The sequence below is a fragment of the Folsomia candida genome, unplaced genomic scaffold (genome assembly GCF_002217175.1).
Source record: "Folsomia candida strain VU population unplaced genomic scaffold, ASM221717v1 Fcan01_Sc002, whole genome shotgun sequence".
In the NCBI taxonomy this organism is placed as follows: Eukaryota; Metazoa; Arthropoda; class Collembola; order Entomobryomorpha; family Isotomidae; genus Folsomia; species Folsomia candida.
The window spans coordinates 14839796-14863873 of record NW_019091194.1 but is presented as its reverse complement, the minus strand read 5'-3'; the positions used below and the strand labels follow the sequence as shown (position 1 = coordinate 14863873).

The 24078-nt window shown below is 40.3% G+C and overlaps 1 protein-coding gene across 4 annotated transcripts in view; it reads right to left on the bottom strand.

Moving 5' to 3' along the window:
- The window catches only part of LOC110843486 (uncharacterized protein CG43867), a 98487-nt gene that overhangs the window by 10005 nt on the left and 64404 nt on the right, over window positions 1-24078 (bottom strand). For all 4 annotated transcript variants that reach the window (XM_022089452.2, XM_035847839.1, XM_035847838.1 and 1 more), the window contains 8 exons: window positions 10745-10906; window positions 6607-6690; window positions 6425-6478; window positions 6268-6354; window positions 5821-6061; window positions 4995-5672; window positions 445-507; window positions 62-323 (listed from right to left, as the gene is read on the bottom strand). In XM_022089452.2, the coding sequence (XP_021945144.1) occupies window positions 62-323; window positions 445-507; window positions 4995-5672; window positions 5821-6061; window positions 6268-6354; window positions 6425-6478; window positions 6607-6690; window positions 10745-10906 (1631 nt within the window). The remainder of the gene's footprint in view (window positions 1-61; window positions 324-444; window positions 508-4994; window positions 5673-5820; window positions 6062-6267; window positions 6355-6424; window positions 6479-6606; window positions 6691-10744; window positions 10907-24078) is intronic.

Genomic DNA, 24078 nt, shown 5'->3' with positions numbered 1-24078 from the left:
GAAGGAAAGAAAAGGTGCTTGTATGTACTCTTATGTACTTGAATGTACTGGGAGAAAGTACCTGTGGATTGGAGGCGGTGGGGGTTGTCCTAGTGGAAGACAATTTTCTGGAGTTTCTGCACTTGGCGTGTAAATCTCAGAGTAGTCGTGCACCTCATCCATGGCTTTCCCTCTCGTGGAAGATGAACCACCATTGACTTTGCTGCTACTTCCACCTAAATTGGAAGCCCTTGCACCGCCAAGTGACAGCTCTGGTCGAACTAGTTCTCGCACTGCCGCTTGCAAATCTCTCGCAAGTTGCTGACACTCTGCATCGAGACGAGCTGGAAAACATACATTGGTCAATTCAATGTATTCATTCGAATTCATTCGAAGTTGGCTCGGATTTGTGATTTTTCACGTGGTCTTCCAAGTGATTAAATAAAGTATACACAAGTTGCTTACCCCTCAGGACGGTTGCATCTTCCTCCTCGGTTGTTGGGGGGCTACAAGTTCCAGGAGTGGTTCCTACACAAATAATACAACAAGTTGAATCGACTTTCACCACACAAACTTTCACCGTCGCGACGTATAAAGCAGCCAAAAATCTATTTCACAAGATTCATGAGATGTGGGCTTAGAAAGTGAGGACATATTTTTCCACTTTTATTCGAAACAATCAGATTTACGTGGTACGATTTAAGTGCTATACACATGGTCTGAAATTTTGCTTATGGTTATGGCTTGTGGATACAGGAGCCATGCTGTGAGTGACTTTTTACTCCTTTCTGGGACAGCTCGGAGAGCCTGTGTTGCTCGTGTCAATTGCGTCTTGGTTTATATTCTGGCGAATATGCCAGCTTCCGATAATGTTACAAATCTTATCTTCAAGAAAGAGATCATATGAACTATATTTATGAACGTACACAGTTCGAAATTCGCACTAAATGCTAGTTATATATTTATTTTTTTTAAGTAACTACAAGGTCACAAAGACTTAAAATAATGTTCTAAAACTCACAGCAATAAGTTTTGTAAATTGTCAGTACGAAAGGTCAGATTGGAAAGATTATTTGGCGCAGGCCAAGAAGTGGAGAAAGTGAGACGGAGAGAGGAGACCTTTCAGCCTCGTATTTGCAGAGTCACTGATGCCTTATGAAAGTCTAACCGTGCTTTGCAACCTTTTTTTGCAAAATATGGTTGTCTCTTCTAATCGTAGCTGACGATGAGTGAATCAGCCAGCAAGTTACGCTGCTGCCTGTACGTATTGTGGGCATCCTCTAGATAAACTTTAACATTTAAAGGTGTGGACAAAGTTGAGTAGGTGTAAGTGAAAGCGCAGGGATTCTTCTCCTTTCCACTTCTAAACTTTAGTCTCAAATTGAAAAGATGAGAATCAACGCTGCCAGAAGCCATACGACTTCCACTAAATACATCTGCCAACCTAGCAACCAGCAACGTTCCTTTTAGCCAAACTCAATCAAATATCAACTGCTGTGCTAGGAAAAAGCGTTCAAATTTGACATATTATTATGAGTCCTAGGGATCTACTTACATATATTACATGTCACTCACAGTCAAGCAGACTAGGGGTTAAATGCAAATTACAGGATGACTCATTATAACAAAGTCAAATATTTTGTAATGTGGCTTCAAAGTAAATCTCTGAAAGTTGCAGATATAAGATAAACACACGAATATTATGCAGATTCGCATCTTTCTCAAATTATCCTGCCCTGCGTTTTGACGTTTTTTTATCTGTACATATGGAGGCAAGCCATTGGAGTGCTGACATAATTCAAATCTGCAATAAAACCAGGATTTTGCTACAGAAAAGGAACATGCCAGACGTAGAAGATACACAAATTAGATTATCTAATCGATTAGATCTCTTCTTCCGATTTCGCTTGCTCAGATTAAATTCTAGCTGATTCGACAATCAACTCAATTCTGATTTTCCATTAAAAACAGCGTTAATAATGATTACATTGCTTGAATGGTAATTTACTTCAAAATACTAATAAGCAGAATTTTTCCATCTGTACTTCGTACAAATATTACCAAGGCCTTCAAGGAAAACGGATAAATCTGCAGCTTTTTCCTGATTTTGTTCATTGATGGGCTGTATATAAACAATTTGTCAGCAATAAACGTCAACAGATATCAAGTATTATAGGGCCCACATAAAGCGAACGTGACTGAAAAGAAGCACGACCACTTGCTCCAAAGCTGCGTTTATTTATCCCACTCACTGAATAATGGGAACAAATATGTCACCCACTAACGAACTGAAATGTGCTGGGGAGGGCAATAACTTGTATAATGTTGTCAGCAAATTGGACGTTAAAGCCAAGTGGCCCATTACAACCTCATTTAAAAGTTGGTTGACAGTGAGCTATCAACATTTGAGACCTCATTTTCGCTCGAGTTACTCGTCTTAAAAACTTCAACAAAAGATAGGTGAGTGAGGAACGCCTATAGCGAGGACACATTGCTGACGGGAAATTGTCAAATAAAAAGATGAGACGCACAGCCGAAGTAGGCGGAGGAGCAGCTGAGGAGGTGACAACATTTCGTGTGATATGAGAGAAATATCCTATACGCAAATTATTCTCTTTTATTATGTCCCATTGCATTAAATTGGTCCTGTTACCCAACACCCAACCATATTCCTGTGCGGACAAGTTTTTGTAAAGCGACGGCTTATGAATTATAAATTTTTCGGACAGCTAGCATCACTTCACTCGGGAATGTCTTCAAACTAAAACAAAAGTCTCAAAAGTAATAAAATTTCCCGGAATGAGCTCGCTGAAGTGAAAATGGATTATAAAACTTGGAACTTTTTCCATCGCATTTTCACTTTTGAGTAATATTATGTGGGTACTTTGACTCCCCATTGGTGAAAAGTATTACAGCATGAAGAGAAAATTTGCTCACATTTCTCAATATATTTCAGAATGGCGCAGGGAATACTCGTACGTACATTTTACATATACATGTGTATACACACCCATTTATGCAATTCTTACGGAGAAACTGACAAAACAAGAGTTTAAATCGGGATCTGGTCAACTATCTAATTAACAGATTGATACAGATTATGCAACTTGATGTATCGACGAGAAACCAACATAATTAAAATAGAGGCAGAAAAACGCAGGACGATATACCCGTTGAAATGGAGAAGAAGCTGGCCGAAGACGACGATTCCGAGCTTCCTCTCTCGTAAGACATTATTATTGTAAAGCAGGGAATTATAAGTATAGTAAACCGTGTGGATGTGCAGCATGGGCTGGTAATGATGTAGCTATATGTTGAAGTCCGCGGAAAGAGCAATAAAGATGGAATCCTCTTTCACCATCAGCTATAACACTAAAGAAGACAGAGCACTTTTCTCTCTTGAATCTGAGCCGAGAGTTTGTATGCCCTGGTGAGTTTATCGATCTCCACGACTGCTGGAGGTAACTGTAATTAAATTTCACAACAGAAACTAAAAACCCATCTTGCGGCGGTGAACACGGGAAAAATAACGTAATTGCCCTGATTCCTTAGATCTTGTTGCAATCAGGAATCTTATTTGATGCAGCACAACAGTAAATATACATACACACCACAAATTTTCGTTGAATGCACGATTAAAGAGTGTATTGTAAAGTATGGCTGGACTCCAAATTCACAGTCAAATGGGAAGATTAACATTCTTTGTAAGAACGAGATAAAATTTGATTCAGCTCCAGGCGGCACAGTCGGCAATTGCAACTTGAGGATAATACTTGTATTATACGCTGACGATGATAAGAAGCTATCAGGATTTTGATTGAATAAAAATGTCTAAACTGTGAATAGGACTGTCAGTGTCTGTGACCGAGGTATGTGTGTGAGGTAGGTAGCAAGTATGTATGAGGGAGAAATGGAGAAAGCGGTCTGAGTGGTTTCAGAGTGTAGTGGTCACTGGAATTCCCATTTCGTCATTCATTCGCCCTTTCAAAAGCCGTCGAGCAAAGACCAGACCACTCGCAGGCCTCTGGATCACATGAAGAGAAGTGTCCTCAGGAAATACAAGTTTCATCTCGCTCGAGCTTATAAGTATTTCATATTTCCTTATTACAACCAGCCGTATATGCGCCGTTGAATGGAGCAAAGCAGCCGAGACGGCAGCAGCGTCCTTATTCTTATGATGCCAATGTCATGGTTCAGCTCAGGATACGAACCCAAGGACAATCCAATCGAATCACCTCGTCTCTTTGTACAACGAGCAGCCCAAGTCAAGTGGAACTAACATCCGAAACCGATCAAAGTTATAACATTATGATATCATTCTCATATCGTGTGCTCCTCGATGTGACAGATGAGCATATCCTGTTGCATATCAAAGGTGGAGGGAATACGATACATCGTAATGATAGCGACGGTCAGAACGAAAGTGATGCGTTTTAGGTACAAGCATGATTGCCAGAATTGCGATTCTCTAATAAGTGAAGTATAGTTATAAGCAAGTACCCAAGTATCTAACCACTGTACGTGGGTTGACGTTGACTTAAAACGGCGCTGACGTTATCTATGTGTCTAGTTCCACTGTGTATGCATAAAAGAAAGTCTTGGATTTTATGAGCTACAAGAATGTGTTCCCCTTGAGATTTTGGCATTGAAACAGAAGAGATGTCAAAAAGAAAGTTTCTCAATCTATGCAGAATTGCCAAGATGTCACATGTTCAGATTCTAGGAAACTTTTGGTTGTAGCAAGTTCACAAATTAAGCTTTTAGAATATTCTGATTTTCAACTCATGATGACCACAGTGCTTACATTGCATACATGCTACGACGACCATGTAACTGTTGGCTCTTGTGATGGCCTACAAGATTACGAGGCCTGGCTTTGCATAGAAAATTTAACAATTTGTAGAGTTTCATTATGCATTCTAATTTTGTGACCCACACCACCGCAGAGTCTGCTTTATAGTCCTCACGGCTTTCGGGAGAGTGATCATTTACAAAGTTGGGTGTCTTCTTCTTACCATGGCTTGTGTTGGGCGTTGGAGACCGGGTCCTGCAACGTCGTGGGGGGACGATAGGTGCACGTCTATCACTTATTAATGAGCCGGTAGACTCGGATCCTCCAATCATTACATCGTTTGGAGTGGCTGGCAAAGGTGAATGACTGATAGTAATTGGTTGGGGGTGTAGAACGGGGATGGGCGGAGGGACTGGATATGCAGAAGGACTGCTTATAATCACATGATTGTTATTATTATTATTATTATTATTGTGACTAGAATGACTAGGGAGGCAAGGATGAGGAAGGCCACTTGGAACCCCGTGACCATTAACTAGGGGGTGACTAGGGTGTGATGATAAACTGCTGCTACTCGTCGGGTGACGGAGGTTATGAGGATGGTGGTGGAGGGACTGAGCACTGGCCGGTTGCGAAGATCCTCCTCCTCCGGACCCCGTGTACGCCTGCACCTCTGAAAGCGCCGAGGAAGATGACGAAGGTCCGATAACCACCCCACCACCGTTCGACATTGAGGGCAAGGATCCATCCAGAGGCTCCAAGCTGTCCAGAGGACTTCGTGGACTCAAACTTTGAGGTGTCTCCATATCCACGGAACCAGAATCTACTCTGGAACCTCTGGAACCTCGCGAATCACGTCGGTCTGGGTCACGAAGGGAGCCGTTGTGTACACCTCCTCCACCTGGTTATTGAAGAGGGAGAGCACACAAACAAACGGCGCAAGTGAGTAAGCAAGTACATAAGTAAGGACGTAAGACGCGTTGATGAGAAACGCCAATTGCACTCTGGGGACGGGTTGAACTTAATCAAATTCACGAGAGTTGTTATACCTGAAGTTGAGCCGCTGTTGGAGAGATTACTTTTCCTCCGTCTTTCCCTTTCCTCCGGACTGTCGAATGCTGCAGAACGCCGTTTTATCGCTGCTATGCATGCTGCAGTGGCTGATATGGCTGATCGACTTATCGCTGTTTGAGAAGAAGAAACGTGATGACCATTATGTTCGGAAGTGTCGTGTGGTGGACTCTCATCGCTTCCTGGTCGGTCCCCCTCATAGCTTCCGCGTGAAGAGTCCTATATGCAAAACAAGAGCCTTATACATAATGTTCCATACACATTGATGAATCCGAACAAACAAGAGATATACCAGCTATAAACGCATTACGCTAAACGTTTTTACACTATTTTACGCTTCTTTTTTCTCCTTCCATGTTCAGCAGGTTAGCCATTTTAGACAGAAATTGTGTAGGTTGAGAGAGGAAGGAAAGTAAGGAACATACCTCGGTCGAGTGGCGATCCTTGGACTTGGATAGACTTTTAAGCTCAAGTGTTGACAATTGTGTGAGGCGAGACTTTAACAGCTCCAACTGCAAGGAAAATAAGGTGCGAGATTTAATAATAAGTAGTTTAGTTTAAGAATGGCAGAATGTAACGTACCTGGTTTTCGCACTTTTGATTCTGTTCACGAAGACACTCATTTTGCTCCTCCAGCTAAAGTGTGATATACAACAATGTGTTATTTGCAGCCTCCACCACATAAAATACTATTTTACACCGGGGTCGCTTTCTCCCCCTCCATTTATTTTATATGAAAGCATAAAACAAACATTGTCACTCACATCACGCAGCTTGTTAGAAACCCACTCCTTAATTTTAGCTGCTTTCTCTTCTACTTGTCTGGACTCCTGAAGCCGCAGTAGCCTCTGTTACAAACAAAATTAAAATATAAATTAGTTTTGGCACGCAATTCCATCACTTCTTTTCCATTTAATAATTCACGCCGCTCTTTCAAATATTATTACTCGGTAAAAATAAAGGTAAAAAATTCGAGAAATAACAAATTATTTTATTGTGGCTGCGCGGATCTGTGTGAAGATTTCTTCTATATTTGCCAAGACCATGATATTTACTTGGGCTTATTGTGAGTTATATCGTTTGTCGTTTGCGATAGGAATGACCGATTGATGCGAAAAGTTTTTGTGGGGATATGGCAAACTGGGGCTTGTTCAGAAAATTATTGGTGCACTTGCCAAACTTGGGCAATAATTACGGTTAACGAACCGTGGAAGGGAATGCGACACAGAAATCTTGCCATCGTGTTTAATGTCAAACAAAGTTACTGGCCTCCAAATATTTGCAAAAAATCCAAAAATTACTTCATCAGCCAAAGGAAAGCTTTATTTGCTGTACTCCAATTACGTAACTTGGATCATAGCAAACGTCTGCAGCGAAACTCTAACTTGTTACTCTGAAAGTTTCTTAAATAAATAAATAATAGTTGCTGAAGTTAAATGTTTGCGAAGTTTGCTTTCACTCTGGAAAGGTGTGTATACATTGCTGTGAACAAGGTCAAAGTCTTTGTCCTTACAAAAATGAAGTGAAAATTTTCATATTTTCATGACTCCTCATGCTTACAAAGTGAAATGCGGATGGAGAAAATAATAAAATGCTAACATTTTAACGTGTGCATATTATACAGTTATGCAAAAGAATTATAAAATTCTTTGTAGCAAAATGTCGAAAGCGAAACATTTGGTGTTAGGACGGAATTTCAATTTGCAGGCTTTATTAGGATAATAGAAGATTTTCCACGACACTTCCTCCGTGCATTGTAAGCAGGGAAAGTTCACCGTTCCTGATAGATACGAACATGACCAAGAAGGGGTTCAAGTCGGGCTGGCAGGCTGATCAACCAAACCCTCGGAGAAATAATGCCATCGACATAAAGAAGATTAGGCAGGAAGGCAGGTTGAATGGTTTTGAAAAGAGGATGAGCGGGATCGATAGTGGCCCGGCGAAGAATGCGAGCGCGAGAGGTGAAGAAAGTCATGAGAGACGATGAGAGTGGCGGTGGTGGTGTCATCCGCGATCCCATCTTTTCCCTTCTCATCGGTCTCTGGGGATTGCAATATACGAGTTGGAGTGTCCGACGAAACTCATCTCGTGCGGACAGCCAGTCAGTCAGGCCGTGTGTGTTCGGATGACCAGGGGAACACTGTGTACCTTCTTGATGTCCTTAAATTACTCTGTGGGTACTTCACCAATCCTGAATAAAAAATGCCTCCTGCAGTGACACTGCAGTTGACAATGTTTCTTTGAGCGTCATCGCTTTGCCCAGTTGTACACACAGCACGACTAAGCTAAGCGAAAAAGAAAGCTTCGGCTGTGAATGTGTAAAGTATGCAAACCTTGTGATTCCTTAATTGAAAAGCTACATACCTAATTCGCTTTTGTGTTCACTTATATAACGGGAGCAGCAAATCCCCTGGCCTGGCTCAGGTATATAGTTTCCATCGCCTTCGACTACCATGTGCGACTTAATGACAATAAGAGAACAAAGTAACGCAAGAAAAAACTGTGTCGAGCCAAAGAAAGCATTTTTTCGACTTCTTGTAGTGTTGATACTCACGCAGGTAAATAAAAGGAATGCAGTGGATGAAAAGTATCCCTAGGAAATGGAAAAAAAGAAACCTTTCTCCACGCTCAATTTTTACTACCGCTGACACGTTACAAAAGCCATGGTCTCGAAAAATCTAATAACATGGAGGTTTACAAGCTTTGTGAGCACACAATTAGTAGCTCTCTGAAACACTACAAAATGGTTCTTCATTCTTCGTACTCCCATGTGTTTCCTAATCTTGTTGCTCAGCAGGATGGAAGCGATGTGATGAACCTGGAGGAAAACGTAGTGTTTCAACCTTGGCGAAGAATTTCGTCCGACAAAGTAGATAACCTATTAATGTTGTGATACGCTTTCTGATTGTTTTATACAAAGGTCACTTTGCTCCCTGACTCAATCCGGATTCCATCCCTGCCATCTGATATGTGATATAAATTAATGGTCACCAACTCTTCTCCGTCAGAGTTTCCCAAGCCGTTCAGCGGGGAAACTTTGTGTCAATTTTTGACAATTACACTTCATGTAGGCAAAAAATTGGAGCAGGTGTATTGCCTTTTTTATACTTTTCATTTCTTAGATTAAGGTTCCGAGCTTTTTAATGCTCAACTCCATTGTGGTCAGCTTTCCCGACATGTTTCGTGTAATTAATAAGCATGCAAACCGTGAGGTACATACATACCCATAACTCCTTGATAAGGTACATATAAGTGAATGAATACATTTGATTAATGATTTTCAGTTTTGTGAACAATGCTCAAGAAATGTGAGCGATAAAAGGATATGTAAGATCGGAAGCAAATTGATGATTCTTTATTGGCTGAAGGTACATAACGGACATTATTCTCAGCAAAATTAGTGGATGAATTGATGGGAAATTGCACAGGGACGATTTCTCTTCTGCTCATAACATGCACCTATCGAGACCATACTCCAGTTTTGCTCAGGAGTAATAAGTAGCCCTTGAATGATATAGCTGGTAAATCGGATGGGAATGAATTCTTTGGTTGATTTATTTCCTCCATGCCTCATCCTACGGATTCCATTAGCTTATTAGATCTCCACCTGACCACGGTGTAGTCAAGTCATTTTCCCGGATTCCACCTTTATTGACCAAGTGGAAACGAACTCGGATGATGATGACGCTTTCAGGATTCAGCTCAAGTCTCGTCTCGTGAAACTACTGCACGCAAGCTTATCTTATCGCAATAATTGAAAACGTGACATATTCCAAAAAGCTCTAATTCCGTGATGATTTATCTCACAAAAAACCTAAAAAGCAAGCCATCCAGCCAGCCAATATTACGGCAGAGACTTGAAACGGAAATTGCGAAATTATTTTATTTCACTATACGCACATACATTATTCGTAAGCCTGCAGCCGTAGAGATATGTACATCGCAGGAGCGTATTTTAGGAATGTGAGCTGCACTAAAGAACGAGAACGGACTAAATATGTATAGTCAAAACGTAGAGCATGGCAGGAAATTAGAGTTTCGAGCAAAAATATAGTATGGAGCTAAACACGTTCGCCAGGAAGAAGACCTGGCAGGTGAACAAAGTTTGTGATAAAAGTGGATGGACAGACAGGAGAGGAAGATTAGCAGCGTTTCATCCCAGGCACGATTCACAGAAAAATGTTGTGCAAAGGAAATAATTTGAAACCGTATTTGTGCCATTGCTGGGAGGGCGCTTATGCTTATATAGCACTTATATAACAGCTATGCAGATAGGCTCCTGCCACTGCGTTTTAATTTGGCCTGCTAAATATTAAGGCAGCACAATTTTCCTCGCGAAATGTTTATTGTGCATAATAATTCGAGTATTACAAATATACTTCATCAAGTATTAATTAATAAACTAATAAACCCACAAGATTTATTATTTCAATTGATCGAATTATCATTTTCTGTACAACTTTATAAGCACATATTTGAATACCCCAAAATTATATGATGTGCCCTCAGAATGTACCCAATTTTGATGCCCTTGTTGTAATAACCAAAGTTTTATGCAATTCCCTACTTAGCAGTACAGTTCCAAGCTATTGGTGCAGACTTTCTGTATTTATTTATGCATACCTACGACAAATTTTGTGCATAGTTGGGCAAGGGCAAAGGTCATTCCTTTGCCGCAACAGCCTATTTACTCAATACTCAGAATATATAAATTAAGCATCTTGGTGTTTACAGAAGGAGACACATGAAAGCAGAAAAATTTGTCTTTCATTTCCATGTTGACTTTCTTTATAAAAAGTCATGCATCCACTCGGCAAAAGAAAGAGAGAAAGTAAGTAATGAGCTGACTTTGTGTCTGCTCTTTAGAAAGTCAGATTTACAAATCAAACGAAACGAACTTACAATTTCTTCCACTTGACATTCAAGCCTCGAAATCACACGATCTTTTTCTCGAACAGTTAAAGCTAATTGAAGGTTGCACAGTTTGTCAGGTTGCTCTTCTCCCATTGCCCATGCTGCTGCTGCGTTGGAAGAGTCTGAAAGCTGCTGCTCCATCACACGGACCTGCAGAATCAAAGAGGACTTTTGTTATTGAATTTGTTGAGAAATTGAGAGACAAATATATTGAATTCACTTCAAAATGCAGGGTCACGCTTTAGCACTAAACCCAAGTAGTGGGGAAAGTTTGTTTCAAGTAGGAAGTTTGTACCTCCAAGCCTTAACAAGTTTTTTACTTAATTTTCACTCTAACTTTTTTAAAGCTCAAAATCCCATGCGTCCTCAGAGGTGAAGGACATTCATTTGAGAGAAATCATTTTTCTTTGATTCGTTATTTTAGTCATTAGTGAGAAAAGTGTAGAGCGGAGAAAGTCCGAACTACAGATATGAGATCTACAAAAGTATCAGAAACCTCAACTTAATGAAAATTAAACTAAAGTGATTGAAACTAAAATAAATCTGTATGTTATATTCATTGATTCAGTAATTTTGACAATTTTTTGTGGCAATACACGACTTTATCCTATCCAGCTCTTTCCTATTAGAGAGCAGATAGCCGACATAATCCACTAAAGTTGTTACAGCCATGTTTGCTTTTACGGCCCTATTACCAATTACATTCTGGGCTCGAACGGTTTGGAATTAAAAAAGGACGCACTTTCTCTGTCGCTTCAGAACAGAGTCACTTTCCTTGCAAACGACGATTACCAAAGTATCGCTGCTGGGGTGGGTTGGTAAATGCATAGACGCCCCGTATGTACAGGTGGGTTCCTTGGTGGGGATATTAGGAGGTCTTTGGCGAAGGTAAAAGTAGGAGGAAATTACACTTCATAAAATCTTTCTTCTTGTGAAAACCCGATTTACAAGCATTTCACCGCCTCACTGACTTTGAAAATCCTCCAGGGAAATTCGGAATGCAAGTCGCAGAAACCTCTCGTCTTGATTACAGCTCAATTAGAAGTCCATTATTTGAAAGAGTTCCAACTCCTGACTTCCCCACCTTCTTCTCTTCCCCAGGCAGACTTTCTCGCCAACGAAGACTGCTTCTCAGCCGTTCCTGCCTATAAACCAAACTGTGTGGGTGACAGCTTTCCCTTAACCAGCCAAAACGACTCGACTTCTCATTTCCCTAAAACTATCCCCAATTACAATGCTACACCCGCACTCTGACTTTGCTCAGCAATTTGTCTAAAAGCTTACATAAACATCCAATTTTTCACCTCTTCCTGACCACCGAGTGCACACACAAACGGGCCAAATTATCATCTCAAAGAAAGAGAGCCAATGACATCCAGTTTATACCAAACACGTCCAGTATTACAATTGTTGTAGACAGTCTGCAATAAACCATACGTAGCAATGTTGTACGAAAAACATTAGAAAAAAGTGAAAGTGGGTCTTCATTCAGTTGTGCAAGTGTCGATAAGAAAAGTCTTTAGTTTGTTCATCCAGCTTGATGCAGTTCAGAGAAATTGAGACACATATCGTCACTGTAGATCCAGAAAGTACCAGGTTTAAAACCAGTTGGAAGCATTGTATATCGTTTTTTGTGACTTTACAGGAGAGCGTAAAACCCCAAACCACACTATTATGTACATATGCAGGTTGAAAGAATGGACATCCACCTATTTTGTAAGAGGTCAAATGTCAAATTGGCATTAACTCAAGTCGCAATACACCCCAAAATAGTCTTGGTATGTAACTGTTCTATTTCTGTTTTCACTGGTTTCCAGCCTGGCACTTTATGGATCTACATCGACGGTATCTAGATTCAGCGAGACGATGAAGCTGGAAGTTCAACAAAGTTTGTTGTTTTGAAAGAAGGCCACTATTATTACAGTGCCAGCTTTACGGAGTCAGTTATAGTAGACAACCAACCAACCACCCTCCACCCACATATACAAATACTACATATGTACATACATATGTAGCTACTAGAATGCAGATATATGCATATCCAGCCGGGTTCCGGACTGAGGATTTATTTGCATTATAGGCAACTTTCTCCAAGGATCAGTCTTGACTTGCCTTAACCTTGGAAAGGTGAAAAGGTCGACACTTTTATTCCATCCTCCGTTCGTGCGAAGAACCTATCGGATATGTTGACTTTTGAGGGCTTTCCTCCGCATCAGTCTCGTGAAGGCTTGAGCCAAGAAAAGCAGGAATGTGTTATCCGCCTCCTTCCTCCGAAATTCAAGAAGTAGAAGCGACAAGGAAAGACAAAAGGAGAGAGAGCGGAGGTTTAGTTTTGATGCAAAAGACACGCGGCAGTGGCGGCGGGTTTAAGAAGATATGATCCTGCAGGTGAAATTGAATGAATCTAATTGGATTAGACAATAGACTGTTAGCCAGTCACAAGACAATCCCATTCCATTCTCCACCTTTTCCCGTCGTTCCTTCCAGGGATGTGCTTTCCTCCTCGTGCTCTCTCTCACCTCACTCGAGCGCATCTTGCTCCTTTAAGGAGGCTTGATGGAAAGTATTAGGCAATCATTAGATTATTGGTCCTGTACGCTTACCTTGTGCATAATACATAAACTTGTGCGGCATGGTCTATTTCTTTCTTTGATCCTTCCTTATCCGTGGCATGACTGGGGATCGTAATGAAGCCGAAAGAAAGGAGCAACAAATTGAGTTTAGTGTCCTATTTGCTTAAAATTACTTCCACGATTCGTGTTCAAATTCAAATGAGTACAATTCTCGAGGTTACTATAAATCCATCTCTCAGGCTTTAATTGGACCCTAGACTTCCGCTTCTTGAGCCTATTCTCCTCAAACTGCACTCCCTTCGCCTTCTCCAATTCGTGCAATCTGCTCGCTAAGTCAATCAACTGAATTTGGAGCCTACAACGATGTCATGGTCGATGCAGATGCACATGCGAAAATGTTGCTCGCAGTCCATGTATATCCTCCGCCTACTCGGAAACAGAGTCCTTGGGGATGTGATCACATAAGAGTAAGGTGACCCAACAAAAGTAGGACAACTGATCCCAACTGATTTCTAAGCTCGCTGTCTTCAAATTATCACATACAAAATTCAGTGGGTCGTCAATGTAACTCTGAAAGAGGATAATGCGTGTGCAGCTCTAAATTCATGACGTGCAGAACATAAATGAACAAGTTCACATTTCGTACATATGTAGTTCACTTTCACGTAGGGATTTTAGATCGAGCTAGAATCCGCTCATGTGTCTCGTATTTTCTCAACCATAAAACTATGATAACAAATTATGCATCGATCATAAAAAATCATAAAAAGAAAGGTGAGTAGGTGCCAGAAGACATGCTTCGGCTACCACAAAAATTATAGAAAATAGAAAATATACTTGTACAAGTTTCGATTACGTATGATCGTTAACGTCCTGAGTAACGTTTCCCCTGGATGAACCCTTTGATAAAAAAAGGTTTCTAATCCAGGTTCTCTAGTCGTCTCATTGTTGTTCTACAACGGTTTCTATCATATTGATCATTATAGAACGTTATATGTTCCATAAGTTAATTATTATTCGCCATTACCGTTATCTAGTTAAAAAATCAAGAAGTTTTCACATGCATACGTTCATCCCTAGTAGAAAATACGCATGTGCAGAGTAGTTGAGTTACAAAAGTCAGGACAATGCAGCCATTATACTTCTCAGCCCAACCTTGACAAATTGATAATATTTTTTGTAGCGCATGCATGGAGATTGTGCTCAAGCGTTGCAGCTGCATTGGTCGGTCAAATTCCCTTGAATGGCAACCTAACCATGTGGAAAGTTGGGAGTTACGGTGAACAAAGTGACACTGGAAATAATCCAGAAGAAAAGGGATGACATTGGGAAATACAAAAGTCAACTTTCATCCAATTTTATGACAACATGGTGGAGACTAAGCCACTCCGACGTCCCAAGAAATACGAGCTGGCCGAGACACTCGAGAAGTCAATGCAATTGCAATCCCCTAGTCAAACTAGTGGTTAGTTTAGCCATTCTTGATTCTTGATACTCTTTTCTCCCGATTCCTTGTCATCCTATTGAATCTTTTGATTACATCCGAGTTTTTTTACTGTTGAATATAACTACTGCACGGCTACTACTAACATTTCCTTTATGCGCACCAAATAAATTTACGATATAATCAACGACAAACGGCTAAAAAGAAAATAACCAAACACAACAAACCAATATTGCCTTTTTTGTTTCGAACTTTTCCTCCCAGCAGCATTGTGTAGTACAACGGATACGGACGTACGTACATTCTGATTCTGACTCCAAAATGAATTCCAGAGTTTGTTTGAAGATCAAAGAACAAAAAAGTACAAACTCAAACTGTGGTCGGGTGGGTTTCCTCGAACAACGGGAGTAGGAAGACGTATAAAAAAAGAGAGAGAACTGCAGTCACGGAAAAAAGAAAGGAAAAATATTGACTTTATTCAATGTTTTGTTTTCTCATCGTGGGGGAGTTCAAAATTCACGTCACGCGCTTGCAACCCTACCAACCAACCTTCGCCAAGCGGTCTAGACTGACCCTGGAAGTACACGAGTGAAGAACCCTGGCACGAGGACTTTTGCGCCCATTGTGCATGCAGCAGTGTATATTCTCTCCTTCTCACCATGTATTTGTGTTTGCAATGTCTTAACCCCTCCAAGTTGAGCTAAACATCAGTTTACGTTTAGATTTGAAGATTGATTGATTTTGTTTCTTCCTTAAACTTGTGTTTCACGTTTGCTTAGTAGAGTTTTCTATATGCGTTTCGTGTGGCTGCCATTTACAAATGTGGGAGATAAAAAAAAGAATGAACCAACCGCATTCACCCTTTTAGCAATCAATCACGATTTGAGGGAATTTGATCATATCTCATACGCCCAATCCTCTCATGCTATTTTAGACGGGCTAAGTTTTCCTTCTGGAATTATTATAAATGAATTTCAAATTGCGACATTGAAAATGCTGATGCTTTATATGGAAATACATATGCATGCATGCATACTCAGGGGCTTGATGAAACTTCCAGAATATAATCTCCACAAGTTAGAGTGGAGATACTACACAGTTGGGTGTAGGAACTCGTGGGAAATGGAAATGCTATGTATACGACTCAATGAGCAAGAGAGAGGAGGCGGACTTTCACAAAATACTTTCTTTGATTACTTTTAGTCTCTGGTGGACCTCCGACTACCTTCTTTGATACAATGTCCACCGGGAACAAACTTTTGCATACGTTGAGCTACATCAATAATGAAACGGCTGCACAACCCTCGTCCAACAGCGCTTTAATCGCTGTGTCCTCCCAGAGTTTCACTTTGCCCGTGAAAACTAGATGTGCACATGTGAGTAAAATGTACATGCATAATAAATGTATGCTTAAAGCGTATTTGGAATCAGTGGCAGGAATGGGACGGGTTTTCCATTGTAAATTTATTAGCTTTCACATTTAAACAAAATGTGAAAATCTAAAGCATGCATAATGACCAAAAATCCGGAAGAGGAAACGTGACTCGAGCTCGGCTTGTTTGTTCAAAATGTGTTCCCATCAGATTTCATGGTCGCAGAGTTTATTTCTTGACATTTTGACATATCTCAAAAGCATCTTTACGCTCTTTTGACTTTCGGAAGGCGTTACGAATGTGATTACCCTAAATTGAGGCGACGTCTCATTTTGAAAGTTTGGATAAACAGACACGAAGCCATGAAGCTTTCTCTTCAATTATGCATATAAACTGCGAGTTCCTGCCTTTTGGTTACATTTCGTTGGTTTCTCCAGACCAATTATGAGGCCAAGGTCATATTTTCTTTGAACAAAAGTCTATGTTTGTGATCGTTAAGAGATTGTTGTTAGCATAATAAGCTCAGTCGTCGTGTAATTTCATATATTACGCTTTTATCTTCCTTATTAGGAAACAGTGGTTAACAGTGGTTCCCCTAATGTCAAATGCATAAACAGCTTAGCAATTCATAAACCAAACAGGATGCTCTTGATCATTAGGGTAATAGGAGGGTATTTTTAAAGTTTAAAAATAGATTCTGAATGATATTTTTGATGCGTATGTACACTTTGTATTTATGGAAAATCAATCATATGGAAGCTTTCACGTGGAATTTCCAAATGAATGAGATCCGGAATATTAAATTACTTCTACACCATCTAATTTTGTACTTCCTGAAACTCAATGCCAAGTTGCTGGAAGTCTGTCTGTATCTACACGTGTGCGAGAATATATATATGGGCAAAGTTACACTATATGAAGCCAATTCCATTTAGCTCGCATGATCCACTATAAAAAAGCAACTAAAGGACGTAATGAAATGTAGTGAAAATAAAAGAGTTTGCAGCCACACACGCCAGGCAATCAACGCACCACAACTTTTACAATTTTGCCAATTCCATTAAGTGTTTAGCAAATTGTGCGAGAGCAAAAGCAGAATCTCAGAGTGGAATTCCAAACTTGCGAGTAAATGGTGAGCAAAAATTGCTTTACAGAATTCCAAGCTGTTTATAAAGTCCATTAGTGGAAAATAATGTTATGGTCAAATATCGTCTGGCACGTTTGACTCTTTTTAATACTAATGCAATTACACTTTGGTCTTTTAAGTGCACCGTAGTGCGCAAGAGTTACAATTCTTTTAGCTGTATGCTTAAAGCTGGTAATTTTTAATATTATTATACACGAGGTTTGAATTTGCTGTGTAAGGAACAATCCATAATTGCAAATATTATTATGCCCATTAAATTACGGCCATATCACATTTCATTCTCCAAACTCATTTGTAAGAAGGCATACTGAAAATTCCAACGCACTATTTGAAACAACAATTGGCTTCAATGGATTAACTTTTTATCAAAAGGCACGAGTTTGGTTATACATTCTTTGCATGCATTTCCCATCAGGGATATAATGCGGCGTAAATATCCGCCCTATAAACACATTGGAATATGCATGCACAGAGTTAAAATCTGCATGGAAAGGTGACTTTTATAAATTCTGGTCGGGTTGAGCGATTCGAGTGACATTCAGTGTAGGCACGATTTATTCACATGGATTACTTCGCACGCCAAATTCCTGCCACTTTTAAGTTGCCTTCCTACTAACATCCCCACTGCCTTTCAAGTCGACCAACCTTTCCCTCCGATAAATCTACTCCTGAAGAATTGCTCTGCCCTCTTCGCCTGAATATGCATGGCGAAGGAACGAGGACCATTAGGAGCAATGAAAACATGTTAGCAAAAGAGTAGTTTGGACGTTATGTTAAAATTATTCCTTGAGCGATGTCCATTATCTGGAATTCCGGTCGTGGAATTTCATCATCATCTCTACAGGATCACACACAGGGAATAAAGAACAAAAATTCATTCACGCGTAGTTTCGACTTTCAGCCACAGAACGTAATAACGGCGGAGAATGCCAGCAGGTTCCATTTACTTGGCCGGTTTCTGAGTTTCTCGTCACAAAGCGAGCATAAATGCAGAGTTACTGTCAAAGGAATGAAAACAATGGGTCCTGTAGTGCCCTTTACTAAACATAACGCTTTGTTTGGAGGACATTACGAGCTATAATCATGCCTAATGTGCAACCACAGCAGCAGAAGACAGAGAATGGAATGAGAAGAATACTGCATAATTTGCATAATCTGGGGTGAAAGTTTTGGTTTCGTTTTGTTTGCATTCCATCTCAGATTGCTGTAATAATGTCAACGGGAGGAAAACACAGAAATTAGTACAAAAGAACTCTTTTTTTGTGTTCTTTTTGTGTGTTTTGGCGGACAGACAAATGGTGTGTTTTATTTAATGCTTGGCAAAAAAATCTACCTCTTGATTAAATGCGAGAGAGGAGCGAATTAAGAGCGAGGTACAATTTTCGTTACCTATTTTATTGTAGGAACATGTCCCCAGAAACCCATTAATCACTACTGGATCGGTTGACGAATTCCTTGGGACGAACAAACTCCATGAATCATTGTAAATAAATATCTGACAAAGGGAATCCAAGCATGCCCCTTTATCTTTTTATCTACTTTCTCCTCCACTATCTCCCCATCTCAAACTTTGCTACCAGGCGAGTGCGCACTGCTTTGGAATTGGAAATAAATCGTAACGCGTCAGCATAATCTTCATGGCACTTTCACACAATACAAGAATTGGACACGTTGTAGAAAATAGTTTAATTTAAAAGTTTCTTCCCAGAGTGAAAGTACATTTTCTTCGCTCTCCATCCTGCGCATTTGAATCATATTCACTGGAAAATGTTGCAAGAACAGTATTACAACAATGAAGTCGCTCTTCAGAGTAGCTCATGCTTTGCCTTGTTCAAGTTTGGACATGTTGCTAAATTCCGTACAGGCTAGAAAGCAATTTCGCAGCTCACTTTAAAGAAAAATGCTTCATGGAATCTCATTTTCTGAAATATGGTTCCAGCAAGGAGAGCTTTTGTATGAAAAATGTGTGTAAAAAAAGTAAATTGATTTTAGAACAGTACGGAAGTCATAAATATTCTGTGATGAGATGCAAAGACCAGATCAGTACATATATCCATCCACCTACAAAACGGAAATCCCAGTGGACGTGAAATGAAGTAGTACAAAAGCGTATTCATTTGTAACAAACTCGGCCGAGGAGAAGGGGTTTCCTTCTGCTTGGAAATTCACAAATCTCCTTCTCATCTTTCATCGCTTTAAATATTTGACATCCTCTCAGAAAAATGTGACCGTCAATCCTCCGAGACTTGTTTTATAACACAGTTGCGAATAAACTGATTTATTTTTCATGTATTTTCAAAAAATTCCATGTTCGACGATATTATTCTGTGATTCTGAGCCGAAAGTTACAAGACTGTCCCACGACCAAGCTAAGTTGACAAGGAACATTTTTATAAATGTGCGAAGAGAGGCTGGCAATTTATGGGTTGAACGACAACGATGACGATGACGACGGTGTTACATAAGGTCTACTGCAGGCAGTGCTATTCGTACATAAATACTGCTGTCTCCTTGCAGTAAGTTATAGGTTGACATGCATATGCAAATAAGCAAAGTCTTTTAATAATTTTTTATGCAGTAGCTCACAACATTCAAATAGGTGCAAAAATATATTGATCAAATAAGTATGATTTGCTACGAAGTCGTGTTAGTTTATATCACGAAATGTGTCGAGTGCACGGCTCCAGCCCTTAAAATTTCTATGAAGCACACAAAAAATCAAATTCAGGAGAGGAAATAGTATCGAAATCATCAGAAAATGCAGATTTACAACCCATAAAAATGTAAAACGTGAGGTGTGCTACCTAAGTATATCCATGATTCGACGACTCCAGTACATAAATATGTATATACATAGACACCTGAAGAAATCATTGCTTTCATTTCAAAAATACTTTCTCAATCCCACCAGAGACGAAGAAGGAGGGCGAACAAGAGGCGGAGGTATTGGGATCGTGTAGTACCGATCGCAGTAGAGAAAACTCATCCTCAGCAGCATCAGAGCCTCTCAAGAAGGAGGCATTATTCATGAGGTGAGTTGAGAGAGTGAGATCAGAGAAACAAAGTCATCAGAAGTGGAGGACAGAGGAAAAATACACTGACGGCACGACGTAGGCAGCACTGCTATGGGCGCTTATTTTAATAAACTGAGTCCAGGAACGAGCGAATACCGATCCGAACTAAAGCCCAGATTGAGAGTGTGGGACCTCAGAAGAGGAAAAGATAAATAAAAGAGCTTTCTCCCAACATTATCCTCCGTATATTTCACACAACAAGGAAGGATGCATATTCCTCCCGACATATCGTCGTATGCGTACGGCGAAAGGAAAGGTGCAGGGTAGAGAAATCTATATCAGAGAAGCAGCTACCGTTGCTGATGGTGGTGGAAATTGTAATAGATGCAACCAACACGAAATACATTACTCTCCCAGTACTCTGAAATTTACATATTCCCACGAGTTGAAATTTGAAATGGCAAAAGGACGGAATTCTTAATAAAGTAAAGTTGATGACGGGCAACACAAACTTTCCAGACTGGTACAACTTTTAGTGTGAAACAGTTTTCGGCATTGCTAAAGTTTCCGCAATAAATTTCGCGATCCTACTTTTGATAGTCTTTGACCTTATCAGCCAATTCTAAGCTAGACACATTTTAATAAAGATTTTATACGACGTTAATGACGTCAGAATTTAAATTCATCTAGTTAAATTTGGACAAATAAAAAATTCTATCTCAAGTTCAAGAAAAGTGTTGACTGCTCAAGTAATTGTTTAAATTGTTATAAAGTCATGCACACAAGGAGCAACGTGCATCATACACGCCGCACCAGTAAGAATGATCATGAATACATAACTTCAAACGTAAGACTTTTCCTTCTTCCATTCACGTAACAGAGCACAAACTTTCGATCTAGAGTCTAGTCAGACCTTATCCGAGTGACCTTATCCGAGAATTACGATTACACTTTCTCCATGTGGTGCGACTATACGGAGCACAATCTACCTCGTTCTGCCTCAAGTCTCAACGAATTTCGGCTCGAAACGGAGAGAAAGTCAAAGAAAGAGAGGGGGAGAACGAGAGGCAAAGTCTTAAGGGACTTCTGACACCTACAAGATTAAAAGCGAATGGATTAGAATTAAATAAATAGAAGGAAGATGCCGAGGTAGGAGAATTGGATGGGGAGCAGGCACGAATGTCAGGTTAGGTTGGGGATTACAAAAGCCAAATATGGCAGTCTTACAAGGGCCTTTAATATATTGGATTTCTGATGAAATTCAAAGATAATAACGAGGTGCATTTCGGGGGTAAGATTATTAACCATGCTTTTGACCAGAATGGAACCGAAAGGGAATACTCGTAAATGTTGCTCCCCACTTAATAAATCAAATCATAATTAATATCCTGATTAGTGAGCAGCGCTGAGTAATTTGGGATAATCAATAGTGCTGATGGCTCGCAAAATTCATGCCTCCATTACCATTTGGTATACAATAGTTACATCAGTATTACTAGCCATTTACATATGCATCAGTGTCAACAACCCCTCTAGCAGACCAAAAATACTGTAGCACGGTACAATTATTATTTAAGTAGCAAATGTATGTGTAGGACGTCATGCCTGAGCTCATAAATGTTATGATTGGTGGTATTTATGACCGTTACTTCCAGTATTTACAACTATTGGAGATATTCGTGAACTTTGTCTCACGTTGACTCTATCGTTGAGTCACTTATTCCTTAAAAGCTCAACATCCAGGGCCGTAAATCTTAGAAAAAAGCAGGCGTTGTCTCAAGATTTCACAAGGACAACCATTATCCTTTCTCCAGAAGGAATGTGACACCTTTAATTTGTAGCTGTGAATGTCTGAGAGCTCCCCCATAATTTATCTTCAATTCTGTTCGATGGAATTACTTAACACATTTGGCACCAGCAAACGCCTCACCGCACAACCATCGAGTTACGTAGTTTCAGACCGTATCACATTGTTGCTGCCATCTTATCCTTGCTCCGGTCCGGTACTAGCATGGAGGAAAGTGCGACGCAGGTCGGTCGGTCGGTTGAGACAGGACACCGTGGAACAACTATTCGCCGTCATCCATAATACAAATTCCGATTTCCTGCCAGCAGACCAAACTATCGCCAACACACTCACTTGCTCATTTTTAATCTGGTCACGTTTAAGTTTTATCAATGGGTACTTTATGACCATCCAGTACATCACAGTTATAAACTTGAAGTGCACGTATGCGACCTTGCTTCATTCGAATTTTGGGACATCACGGGACTGAATAAAAGGATATCATGTCGACAGATTTCCATCTGCTGACATCATATCCTTTCAAACGAATCCATTGTCCACCATTCGTTGTGCAAAAAACTGGAGCAGAATTGATATTGGAGTAGTAAAAATGGGATTCGCTTGTCTTGTCCAAACCATAACACTCAAATTCTCGCAAAATCCAGACCTCTTACTCAATACAAGTTGTATTTCGGGGAGTGGGTATTATATCCGAGGATGGAAACGAATCAAAAATTTTGTCGGGGAAATGGACCATCATCAACTCCCCCTTTGTATATTGCTTCTTCTTCCCCTCCCGCTCTCCCTACCACTTGCACGACCCACCACATCCACTCCATGCACATCGTCGTGTGCACGAGGGGTGGAACACCTCCATTAGAATTCTGCAAGTGGCTTCAAACCGGGATGTAATGACAGTCTGCAAATCTGAAATCCTCCAAACATAATAAAGTGAAGTGGGGTAGAATAAGGGGAAGAGGAGCATGTTCTCAATCCGGTCGAGAAAAAAAACTCAAGCTGAATGTGTGTGCGTGTAGATGGGAAGCGAGGAGCAGCAGCAGCCTCGTGTGCAAGTGAAAGTGAGTTTGCAGTGCTATATATGTAACAAACATGTAATGCAAAATTAGGTATCCAACTTTTTTCTCTCTCTACCGAACAAATGACCTTAATTTAGCCTATACAGCTTGAATTGAAGTAACTATTAAATTTAAATTCAAAGAGAAACGTGCAATCCGTAATTTAATGCGGATTTCCGTCCGAAAGGAAAACAGTTTGGTTGGGATGGATCAAGGCTGCAGCAGGCCAGATCCATACATAGTTTCATTATAGAAGCCACAGTTATGTTCGGGAAAGCAGACCTCATTTGTATTCCGGTTGCCTATCAATATGCCACAAGTAACTTGAAGACTTCATTTCTTAAGCTTAAGGCCGTGGAAAATCTCTCAAACCGCACACAAAACTTTTCTCCCCACAACGACTACAAGTGGGAGCCCACGAAAGCCTCTTTTCCTACGGACACATACATAATAATAATATTTCAAGCAGTAGACGCAGAATTCCTGACCTGGAGCAAGCAGAAGAAGTGGATATCCTGTTGGCAAAGAGAGGCTTTGCTCCCCAACAATGGACTTCCCCACAAAGGTTCTCAATATTATATTCATTGAACACCATCACTGAATAACACTGATAATATTTTATAAAACCCGACCAAACACTTTTCGCTATTAATTATGCACAGTCGTCCCTCTGCATCTTTCCCTCACTCGTCCTTTCTCTCGCTCTCCCTGCCTTTCCGATCTTCTTCCATCCAGTATGCGACAAAGTGGTGGGAAAACTTACGCAGGGCCTTTATACGTACCGTCAGAGAGTAATGAGACAATCTGGAGCTTTTTAAATGTCACAAGACATAATTTTGGTAATGACGGCCCATCCTTTGTAAAGCCAGTCACTGAGTAGCTCATTCACGTCATTTTAATAATTTGGCT